Consider the following 12,263-nt stretch of genomic DNA (forward strand, 5'->3'; position numbering starts at 1 on the left):
ATTAATAACACTAATAACCTGCTTTACATTTAGATATACCTGATCCAGGGTCTTAGCTTTATGGATGAAAGCTTACTGGCTCCATTAGAACTGAGTCATCGTTAATCTTATTAGTATCACCTGTGAGTGCAGTTACACACTGCAATGTGACTGCACTGTATTTTATTCTCCTGTTTATTCTGTTTCATTCACTTCTTACTCATTTTCATCATGTTATTTCATCTTTCATCTCTAAAAATCCTATTTATTTGTCTTTTCATATCGCCTTGTGTTTCTTTGATACAGCTTGTACACAGCTCTTTGAATTTCTTTGTTGTTGAAAGATCCTATTCCAAAAAAAACTTGGTTTGCCTAGCGGCTGCTACACAGAGCCCAATAAGAGTTGTCTTGCTTCACCACATCATTATAGACAGATACAGAGATGTCAATCAAACAGCGGGGAGCAGGACACTGAGGCAGATGAGTGTGTTTGTGAACTTTCATTCGCACGTACACGTCTCTGTCTCTAACAAGCGATAGCACATTTTACATGAATGCTATGTGGACAAAGCCAATTAAAGCAAAAAGATTGATATGCCATATGATTGTTTTATGACATACGTGCGTGTGTAGGTATGTGTGCGTAGGTCTGTGTGTGTGTGTGTGTCTGTGTGTAACTGCAGGCACACACACACACACACACACACACACACACACACACACACACAGACTGCAAAGAGGCAGCTTTTCTGAATCCTGTAGCATTAACGTAGCATTAAAACCTAAATAGCTGATGGTTTAAAGAAAAAGAGAGAGAGAGCTTTCAGAGATTCCAAAGAATACAGAATTTCAAACAAGGCATTGTACTCAGATATCTCTGGTACTACTGAAAATCACAATCTATATATCTATGGGCACACGCACCCACCATGAGTTCACCAAGTCTAATAGAATGTTCTTGTAACACAGAAACCTAGCAACATCCAAGCACACACAGTTCAGGACTTGAGCGGCACTGAAGCTGTAATGAATATAAAATATGTCCCTGCTTAAAGTAAAGTGCTTCATGGTTTAATAATTAAACTTTTACATCATTTTCATATGATGGTACCTTGTCGGGGTTCACACCCGAGAGCGGTCCATGGAGCCACTGCTCGTACTGTTTGAGGAAATCAGTGGCTGTCTCATAGAGGCGCAGGAAGGGTGTGAGCTTGTCCTGGATCTTCTTACGCTGTGGGTACTGGGAAACAGACCAGCCATAGGCTTCCTCCTCTAGATTGAACTCATTTATCTTTCCAGAGTGGCAGACAGGTTGAAAGAGATGGAAGCATAGAGGGTAGAAAGAAAGAAACAAAGACATACAAAGAAAAGATAGATGGATAAATAGATGAGTGTCAATGTTTGGATGACAAAAAACTCATAAAGCCTCTAACAACTCCTGTGGCAGTTTGTTCTACAGCCAATGCTGCCCTCTACAGGTTAATTATTTTAAAGCACATACTGTAAATCAACTTCAAATGCAATGCATTAATCCACTGTACAATGGATTTGTATCTTTCAATCACAAGAATGTCTATCCATGACTACCAATTACATACAATACAACCTCTGCTCTTTTATGAAATGTGTGAAGTGAAGTACTTCTAAAATCAAATATTATATTCAGCCTTGAATCATACTGCAAAAGCAGGTCTTACATGCCAGTGTAAGGTGCCTTTGTACTGATACAAACAAAAACACTTTATGCTATATGTTTTACCATGGTCTGGGTATCAGTATAACTAAAAATTGTCTGCATGATTTACTACAACTTTGGCCTATTGTCACTCTCCATAGCTTTTATTTAACAGAGTTGTTGCTAATAGATTGTAAATTGACCTCTTTTTTCTCTGCTCCTATATTCATGTACCTTTTCCATGGCTAACTCCAGTTTAGCATTGAGGGCCTGGGATTTCTTCAAGTACTTGCTGAGATCCGTCAGCTCACCAAAGGTGGTAAACTCTTCCACCTGTGCCCAGTAGCTCTCCAGTTCTTCCACAAAGCGGTCACGACACATCTGGAATGCACACACAGAAATGCACTCTTTGTTTTCTTTTAGCAATAATTTTCATTTCACATTCACAATAATAATTTGGCTCAACAGTTCTGATGCAAAAAAAATCCAGATTCCAGTCAACAGATCACTAGTTTGACAGATAGAGTAGAGACACAGACCTTAAGGCCACTCTGATATTGCTCTGTCTTTTCAGAAATGATCTGTTGGTGTTCCTTAAAGATGGATGGCATACGCTCAAGCCACTGGATGGTCTTTGTGTTGAGCTCCATGTCCAATGGTGAGAGGGTGACAAAGTCCATCAGGAAACACAATTGTGTGTTGGAGTCTGCCAATCTTTGCTCCAACAGAGGCATCTCTGTGGTCTCCACCTTATTCATGAAGGCCTGAATGGGAGTACAGGGCAACAACAAACATTGGTATAGTACTTCATGTCCTATATGGCAAAATAGTTAATACTTAAAAAGAATGTATTTAATTGCTCAGTCCAATAAGTAGGTGTAAACAAACATGTAAAGTTTTCATCTATTATTAATGACTGGATCCTTAATGTGTAATGCCATGCCTAACTGCTTTGTGGACAGATATGTTTGGGACAATTGTATAGTAAAACACTGCCGGTCTATGAGACAAGCGTTTGGGTTAGTTACCTGAAGCTCCATCAGTTTCTGGGTGTCAGTTGGTGTGCTCAGTGCCTTCTCTGCAATATTTTCAAATTCATTACAGAGCCTGTGAGAGGAAGAGCATTACTTTAGTGACACATACTAAGGGGGTACACAGTTCATTAATAACAATTTCATTATGGCACAGCCTGTAGAGGCACCATTGGGATAGAGGCCAATACAACACTGGGTCTAAAACCAAAAAGGGTACTACTGTATATTCCCTTTGACAGGCACAATATTTAGCTTGAGGCACTTGGCGAGTGGCCAACTAAGGTCGGAACTCTGAAACTTCTCTATGCAAATATCAGCTGTATTTTTCAAACACAAATCCCTGTCAACTTTTCTTTCAAAACTATAACTTAAAGCTAACTGTGTTGCATTTTTAAAAAAAAATTTGCGTGGATGTGGAGAGAAAAAAAGTGAAAACGGCGAACCAACTGACTTCTTGTTGATTTCCTGGTGGTCCTGTAGCATCCGGGTAACCAGTTTTTGCTGGAGCTCCTGAGCACGCTTAACAAGAGAGTGGACGAGCTTATGGGACTGAACCTCAAACATGCCCAGACGTACCACCTGAAGCCCAAAGTACTGGTCAGTAACACAGTTAACATCATTCAGGAAATTCCTTTTTAAATAAGCATAGACAGTTTTAGTCACGGAAAACATCAAGATTTAAACTTTTGAGATTTTCCGATTGTTTAGGTATCAGGATTTATTAAACAATCATAGCTATCATTTGGAATTAGAGAGTAAAGAAAATAAAAAATGTCATGTGACAAATAAAAATGGATTGATTGATTGATTGGTTTGTTGATTGATTGGTTGATTGGTTGACTGATTGATTAAGAAACATTAGCAACCTCGTTGCTGTCACTTCACATTCTACTCTAACTTTTATTTTACATTTTAAGTTTCTTTACACATCTGGGTAAAATATAAAAGTAATATATAACTTTTATAGCCATCACATTGTCAATTCCGGTGACTTCCGCGATGCTGATGAAATAGACTTTATTGTCCCCAAGGGACATTTTTTTATTCACATTAACACTGTACGTTATGGACAGCACTCTTACAGAATAATGGAAGTACAAATACCTTGCTTGATGTGTACTGGATCTGGTCAGCAAGCTGCTGGTAGTGAACTACCTCTACCATGATTTCCTGAAAGGAGTGCTGCTCACTGAGGAACTGATCCACATCCTCCTCTGCCTGCCTGGATACCAGTGTGGCGTATTTATCATACTCATGGATATACTCCTTGGGCCGGACACACTCAGCCCAGAACACACGGCGTACCTCCTCCTGCTGGGCCTCAAGGATCTCTGGCAGGATGATGGGCTTTAGGGTGCATCCAAACTGGGAGCCTGGCTAGAAAGAGGGTATGGGTAGGGTAGGGTATAAACCCAAGCTGCATATTGCAATGCAATGATTAGCCACTGTGATTTTAAGAATACAGAATAGGGCATCCAGACATGACTCCAGGAAAAGCCAACCACTGCCAAATTTTAGATCATTCACAATGTGCTATACTAATTACTAAGGCACTACTTTAGAGAGGTTTGGGTTAAACTTCATAATAATTTTGGAGGCTACAGTTTGTGGTGCAGGTGTGGTTATTATATTGTCCACCCATTTATAGCAATGAGGATCAGCTTCATGATTCAACTAGGCCTGTCGCAATAGTCAATAAATCAATTAATCGCACGCTAAAAAAAATGAGCGCGATAATTTTTCCGGCCACGATAATTTTTCCGGCCGCAATAATTTCCATTTGCATGCTTCTTTGTTTTCCTTGTCTCTCTCTCTCTCTCTCTCTCTCTCTCTCTCTACCAAAGAGAGTGGATGACCACTCTCGGTTCCTTAGCATAACGAGGAGTGAACCCTCTTGTCAGTCGCATGTTCTTTGTGTGTGGAGAGAGAGAGAGACAGAGAAAACGCTAGTTGTTGGAGCAGGGTTTCATGCAGCACTTTGCAGTTAAGGCGGCGTTAAAAAAATAAAAATAAAAGTATATGAGCGATATCCGCCATGTTACTCGCCGTCCTGTTTTCTCCCTTTCTTTCCAAACCACAGTTGACAACCTGCAGGTGGAGACAGACTCAGACATACGCGCCGCTGTGGACTTGTCAGTCTCGCAAGCGGTTTCAGGAAAGTGGCCGCGTGTGTCCGACAATGCACAGAACATTAACTGGTACAAACCTACAGCTGTCCGCAGACACGGAGTGCGGAAAGTGTGTCAGAGGCTCCCAGACGGTGAACTGAGACTCCGTTACCTGCTTGTCGGTCAACGGTTAATGATCGGTTATTTAATTTCATTGTGCTTTCTTTTGGAAGGCTGGCTGCCAAAAATCGCCACTTACTAGCTAATTAATTAGCCTGAGGTAAACGATAGCTATCAGTGAACAGAAGTGACGTGGTGGCTGGCGTCTGGTGTGTGTGTGTGTGTGTGTGTGTGTGTGTGTGTGTGTGTGTGTGTGTGTGTGTGTGTGTGTGTGTGTGTGGGGGGGTGGGTGGGTGTGGGTGTGGGTGTGGATGGGTATGGGTGTGGGTGGGTGTGTGTGGGTATCGGCCCGCCCCGCGAAGTTCCGACCTGCAGACAGCAGAGGAGCAGAAGAAAGTAGCTGCACCTTCGCCAAAATGAAGACTGAAAAACAGAACTATTTTGATACAAACATTTACTCGCCATGTGGCAGATAGCCACATAGATATAGATAGATATAATTTATTAATTATATATTATTTAAATTTGATATTTAGTGTTTAATAAATAATTGTTAAATGTAGTACAGAGTCTGTAGTCTATTGCACAAACAAACACTCGAGGAATGCTGCAAACATTTGACAGCCAGTACGAATTGCCTGGGAGAACATACGTGTCACAAACGGCAATTCCACAACTGTACAACAGCGTGAAAGACGACATACTAAAGGAAATCAAAGACATATTGTGGATATTTAAAATGTCTTCCAGTTCAGTGTTAAATATTCTTTAGAAATAAAGGTTTATTGATCTTTGAAAATGTGTCCCTGCATTATTATGCCATTATCATTATATTAGTTGAAAATGGTCTCAGAACAACAATATTATCATTTATCACAATAATTTCTGGGACAATTTATCGTCCAGCAAAATTTGTTATCGTGACAGGCCTAGATTCAACACCTCTTTAAAACAACAAAAACTGAACATAGCAACCTTCATGAAGGGAGGATTTATATTGCAGGGGTATATACCACTCACACACACACACACACACACACACACACACACACACAGACACACACACACACACACACTTTTCTTCTTACCCACTCAAAGTACAGCTTGGTTTCCACACGCGGTACCATGCTGATAGACCTGATCATGAGTTCATAGACGTTAAGGAGGGCCTCCTCATACAATTTGAGTTTGGGCTCAATATTGATCACCCTGTCCTCCAGGATCAGATGCAGTACAAAGCCTGGGTGCTCATAGGCTCGCTGTGACTGCTAAAATGGTGGAGAGCGAATCAAAACAAGGCAGATTAAAAAGTGCAACTTTTAGTGTCCACCTGTTCATCTATGTCAAAATCCAAATCCAAACATTTATTAATATGACTTTTTTCCAGCTCCCTCTTCTAAAATATATTGGCCTGAAGTTTAGAATACTTTCTCCTACCGGGTCTTGGGAAATTAGGTGTGTATAGTCTCTGATTGAGTCTATTGCAAGGTTCTGCAGCTGAGAGGTCATCAGTGTAGCCACACAGTTGAAGAAAGACAGCAGTTTGGCCATGTTCCTGGAGGCCGGCACCAGCTCATACTTGCACCCCTGGTAGTAAATGTTGTGCACTTCAGGAAGCCAACTGGTGCAGAAAACAGCAAAATCAAATGTAAGATTATATTCAGAGAATGTGTTAATGTGCAATTCATGCTCAAACTACAGAGGCAAATATCAAATAGTCCAATAATTAAATAACTTGAAACTTTTTTGATACCAATGGGGGAACTGGGGCATAGAGACCACTGCAATAAGTGGCTTGTTGATTTGTAAAAAATAGTGTAGTGTAAAAAGTAAAAGTATAAATTAGGTAGGTATAATTAATAACATAAATGTATACTTGAAGTGCCAAAAGTAAAAGTACTAATAATGCAGAATGGTCCCTTTCAAAATTATATATATATATATACATATATATATATATATATATATTGAAAGAAATTACACTTTGCTACAATGTAAAGTATTAAGTGTACAGCTTGTATAACAGTGTAAATGTGCTGTCCCCTTAAAATAACTCAACACACAGCCATTAATGTCTAAACCGCTGGCAACAAAAGTGAGTACACCCCTATGTTAAATTCCCATAGAGGCAGGCAGATTTTTATTTTTAAAGGCCAGTTATTTTATGGATCCAGGATACTATGCATCCTGATAAAGTTCCCTTGGCCTTTGGAATTAAAATAGCCCCACATCATCATTCCCATAGCTGGCAGGCAGATTTTTATTTTTAAAGGCCAGTTATTTTATGGATCCAGGATACTATGCATCCTGATAAAGTTCCCTTGGCCTTTGGAATTAAAATAGCCCCACATCATCACACGCCCTTCACCATACCTAGAGATTGGCATGGTTTTATGTCGGTTAGCCAAATAGCTGGTTTGATTTGCATTGAGAGATGATCTTATGGAAAGTACCCCATGAACCACAACATTACCCCACATAACGTAATCTGATACTGCTGCCCTGGTTAAAAAAACAATGCAACTGATCTCAACTGGTATTCTGTCTATAATGGAGTGGAATGGAACTTTCTAAGTGACCCCAAACTTTTGACCGGTAGTCATATTAATATATATATATATATATATATATATATTACTGGATTTTATTTAATGATGCATTAATTAATTTTAATGTTTTGCTGGTAAAGGTGGAGCTAATTTCAAATACTTTATTGTTGCTGGGTTGCTTAACATATAATAATATATCATAATGTATTTGTTTATTTAAAAATGGTATTAGTAATCAAAGTCTGCAAAGTAACTAGTACCTAAAAATGTCAGACAAATAAGTACTGCAAAATTGTACTTAAGTACAATGCTTGAGTAAATGTAGTTATTTACATTCCACCACTGCTGACTGTACTCTCAGTGTAAGCTATCATACAGGAATGAATATTAATATAGACATTCTGTGTGGCACCACCTCATCTTAGTCAGTTTTGTGAAGGTCTTTATACAAGATAGTGCAGAATTTCATAAGGTTGGGTAGATATACTTAATAATGTTGTGATATCCAGCTGGAGTACTAATAAGCAGGAAATGTGCAAGTACGCAAATCTAGGATTTACAAAAACCATTTGGGGGTTGTGGAGGAGACATGTATTTGCTGATGTAATAGCTTATGGCTGCCACTCCATGTTACTACAAAAGAGCCCTATTTTACAAATGGTAACTTAAAAGATGTCTTTTGTTTACAAAAGCGTATAGTCCTAAACCACAGAAATAGGATGTATCAATTATGAAATTGCTAATGCTCTTCAAAATGTATCGCTTCCTTCTTTGTACTCAAATGTACTCCTGGTTATTTAACTGAGCACATGTATCTTGGTGTTAAGATATGTGGACTCACGTTTTGAGGAGGATTTCTCTGGCATTTCCAACATGCCTGGTGACAATTTGCTGAAACACAGAGATCTCCATGGACTCCTCTCTGTGGTGGAACTCCTCTACGTCTATCAGACGGAGATTTCTGCAAGCATGTCATCAAAGAGGGTGAGATGATAGGGAAACATGGATCTAATACAGCACTTGTATTTTTTTGTTCTAAAAAAAAAATCTGTCCATGTTTATGCTGTTAAACAGTTCATACAAGGTGTAATGCAAATAATTATATGCTGTGTAAATATCTTCATTTTTGCTGTTATGTTATAACATTAGTGTAATAATATATCCACAGTTACCAAATTTGATTGATAGAATTTAGAGTAACATTAAATAATGCATAATAGGCTGCCATAAGTAATTAAAGGTGCTCTAAACGATGTTGGGTGACATTACTTCTTGTTGACAAAGTATTTTCAAACAAAACGAGGCTAGCTCGCCCCTCCCTCCTCCTCATCCCGTCCCCTCCCCCTCCCTTCCGTGCTTCCGCGCACTAACCCCCTGAATCCCACCCCCAACTCCTTCTTGTCGGTTATTGGCTGGAATGCTGGAACACTGTTTGTTATGTTTGGTGGTGCAGGTTGGTGCAGTTTGTTTTTGTTGGCGTTTGTGGAGCCTGGGCTGTCTACAGAGACAGTGTGTTCAGGGGACAGGCTGCTAGCGGATAGTGAGATGTTTGCTGTATGTGACAAAAAATGTTGTAGCCTAAAAAACGCGTGACATCGCTTAGAGCACCTTTAAGTTTATCGTCTTTACATTATGTGGGTCACATATGTACTACTGTCTACTTGTCACATGCTGTAACCCTGACTTAAGTATTATAGATTAACAGATATTCAAAATATTCAACACTTTTTTCCTTTATATTAATTAACTGCAATTTTTGAAAAGGCTAATTTGACCAAAGTTTATCAAACTCACACGCATGCATTTTTATTTCAATTGCATTCTAAATAGTAAAGACAAATGAAACAAAGGTGTGGTTTTAACAAAAGTTAAAAAAAAAATATATATCATCATGGCATACTTACTTGTAAAAGGCATGCCAAATGTAAAGCACATTAAGCATAGTGGGGTTGATAGAGTGAAGATTATCCCTGATCTTCTTCTGCGCATGGACAAAGGAGGTGTTCCATGTTTTTGGCACTGACTTCACTCTGACAGTGAAAGATAATAGAAAAATATATTTCATAATTCTAAAGGCTTTGAGTCACTGCTTATTAATACTCAGGTTTTCCTTGTACAAAACAAAACAAGGAATCTCTATGTGTCCTGGTCATAAGAGCCTTGCTACGTGCAACATTCTCTTGTCACGTCCTGCGGACTTACTCAAGTCTGTGAGGGAGTAGATCTTTGGCTTTGTCCTCATCATTTTCCTCTGAATCTTTGAATGTGTATTTCACTGCAATCACAAAAAAAAGAAAACAAACAATATTTTATTAACACATTTCTTATGCATCACACCATCATCCAGTGCCCAAATATTGTTGGGGTAACACTGTTATATAATAATACAATACTACTAGTTCATAAAATGTTAAGTGTAATGACATACAGATTGCTGTCTTGACGCTGAGCAGGTAGTCCTCCTTAATCTCATCCACCAGCAGTTCCATCGGTGTGCTCAGGCTCTTCAGGTGGCAGGGTACCATGTCTTGAATGTTCTCCAGCCAAGAGTCCATCAGAGGAGCCACATTCTCCAGGTCTATCCCTTTCTGGATGTAGTAGTTATATCTCTGACAGGACAGAATATTACAATCCATTTTCAGTAGCGATATTTTGAACAAACAATGCCTGACATTAATTTTATTTTTTTGGTGGCAGTGCTGATTACAAAACAATGTACATATTTGTATTGATTGGCCTTAGTAAAAGCAAGAATAGAATATCAACTATATCCATTACATAACAAAAAATTAAAAAAAGAAACATACCTAGCACATGCAACCACTGAGACTAACTAAACAAAATGGTGATTAAAAGGCTACCATATGCGTGTCTTGAAAAGATTATGTAAAAGAATGATGGGCACAACGTCTTCATTATGAGCACATGTACAACAAAAGAGGGCCTGTGATATAATATACTGTATGGTATCAAGTGTGTATTGCATTTCACCATTTCATGATCATTCTTCGCTTTAAATTTGGAAGAGCCACATAGTGGAGAGTTGCCATCCTCTTCCTCCTGCTGGCTAAAAAGAGAAAAAAAATTGGCAAAATGGGAGTCACAACAATTGCCACTTTATTTAATACACAGTATTTCCTATCCTAAGTCTCTAACTTATGTAGAGAATGACAATGGCATGACAGACATATAATTAAGCTTTATAAAATATAGAGTAAGTCACCATATGAATTTAACAAGAGTTTCACGGAGATTCTTGCGCTTCTTAATGAGTTCTGTGAGGGAGCTGCTGCAATGCTTGGAGGCCCCACGGATGTGCACTGCCTTTCTGCTCTGGAGCAGGTTCTGACCTCTGCCATAACTCTGACTTGGTCTACTGTCCGCCCCTTCAATGAGCCCATCTCCTGCAGCACACAGGGCAAACAGTTCAAACAGAAAAGCCACAAGTGTAGTCCTTATAAATTACAGCAGTATAGCTAAGAGTTGGCATACAATCTAGTGTTTGAGTTAGCATTAGACCTATATTTTTTTTTATCTAACTGAAAAATACTACCAACTCAAAAGTTTCAACTCACTTTTCACAGCTGCTACAGTTCCTTGAGATTTCTGCTTGATTGGGGGATACAGAGAAAATGAAGGTTTTGTGTCCATCCACGGCCTTTTTCTGTGGACCTGGACAATGGAGTGAAACATTAGCTAGGTTGGTGTTGTTTGACACAAATGTAAAAGTAATATAAGACACTAACCTTTTTTTTTATTTTGTATTGTAAAGTGTTCATATTTGACTATATGAAAAAAGGTTAGCTTAGTGCCATGGTCAGTTAAGCTAACTAGTGGCAAATAAAGTTAATAACGTTACAGTCAGATAAAAGTTGCACTGATAAAAAAAAAAACAATGATAGAGATTTGTTCTCTTGACTTACCTGTGGTGGATTTGGTGGTAAGAGTGCTAGACTATCAAGAATATTTTTTTTCTTCTTGGGTGAACTCATGTTGGTAGTTGTGCAAAGTTATCATAAGCTAACGCTGACGCTAACTCCCTAACGAAACCCTTGTGTCGTTGCTACGGCCGTTGCTAGGGAAGCAACTGGGAACTCGCGTGAACTCATTAGCACCTGTGCTTTGTTAAAAAATAAAAATAAAAAATAGCCTGTGCTTTGTTAATTATAGCTATAGATATAGATAGTCATAGATATAAAGCTACAAGACCAATATAATAGCAGCACAACGTAAGCAAGTTAATTACTGTCAGTATTCCATCAAACAGCGTAACGTTAACAGTTAAAAAACTGTTTCTGCCATGACTTGGGTAGAATGGGTAGGATAACGTTACCGGTTCGATTATTACATTAACTAACTATCTAGCTAGCTTACCTATACTGAGCCAGAGTGGCTGCTCAACTTCAAAAGGAGGTTACCGCTTGGCATTTTGCTAACAATGTTTAATCTAATTTCCCTCATGTGCTGTGCCTTAAAATTCCCACTGTGATGATAACCCTGCTTCAGTATTTGATGCTGTGTAGAAAACTTCCACTCTCGGAGTTTCCATCACCATGGCAAGTTTCAGAGCCCCTAGCAACACAATGTTTAGGTGCAACGAGCCTAGTGATGGAATAGTCCATTGTGTGTTGTGAGCGTGGGGTGGGGTACATTGATGGTGATACAATAAGCGGACGGAATTTTATAAATTGTTCAAGAGTATATAAGTATATGTTAGAATAGAAAGATGATGTTATAGGACTATTCTATCAATTGTATCGGGTTTAGCGGTATAGCCACTTTATAGACCGGGGGGTCG

General features: G+C 38.9%; 1 protein-coding gene across 1 annotated transcript in view; it reads right to left on the minus strand.

Annotated features, from left to right (window-relative positions):
• dnah7 (dynein, axonemal, heavy chain 7) overlaps positions 1-12,011 on the minus strand; it is a 90,983-nt gene extending 78,972 nt beyond the window's left edge. Inside the window, exons 1-16 of the mRNA XM_031291338.2 lie at positions 11,389-12,011; positions 11,041-11,137; positions 10,689-10,869; positions 10,457-10,532; positions 9,894-10,074; positions 9,668-9,740; positions 9,370-9,495; positions 8,307-8,426; positions 6,354-6,537; positions 6,005-6,184; positions 3,793-4,065; positions 3,140-3,267; positions 2,683-2,761; positions 2,194-2,418; positions 1,889-2,035; positions 1,091-1,270 (exon numbers count right to left, since the gene is read on the minus strand). Of these exons, the coding sequence (XP_031147198.1) occupies positions 1,091-1,270; positions 1,889-2,035; positions 2,194-2,418; positions 2,683-2,761; positions 3,140-3,267; positions 3,793-4,065; positions 6,005-6,184; positions 6,354-6,537; positions 8,307-8,426; positions 9,370-9,495; positions 9,668-9,740; positions 9,894-10,074; positions 10,457-10,532; positions 10,689-10,869; positions 11,041-11,137; positions 11,389-11,457 (2,319 nt within the window). The 5' untranslated portion in view covers positions 11,458-12,011. The remainder of the gene's footprint in view (positions 1-1,090; positions 1,271-1,888; positions 2,036-2,193; positions 2,419-2,682; positions 2,762-3,139; positions 3,268-3,792; positions 4,066-6,004; positions 6,185-6,353; positions 6,538-8,306; positions 8,427-9,369; positions 9,496-9,667; positions 9,741-9,893; positions 10,075-10,456; positions 10,533-10,688; positions 10,870-11,040; positions 11,138-11,388) is intronic.
• Between the last annotated feature and the right edge of the window lie 252 nt (positions 12,012-12,263).

The sequence above is a fragment of the Sander lucioperca genome, chromosome 8 (assembly GCF_008315115.2).
Source record: "Sander lucioperca isolate FBNREF2018 chromosome 8, SLUC_FBN_1.2, whole genome shotgun sequence".
NCBI lineage: Eukaryota > Metazoa > Chordata > Actinopteri > Perciformes > Percidae > Sander > Sander lucioperca.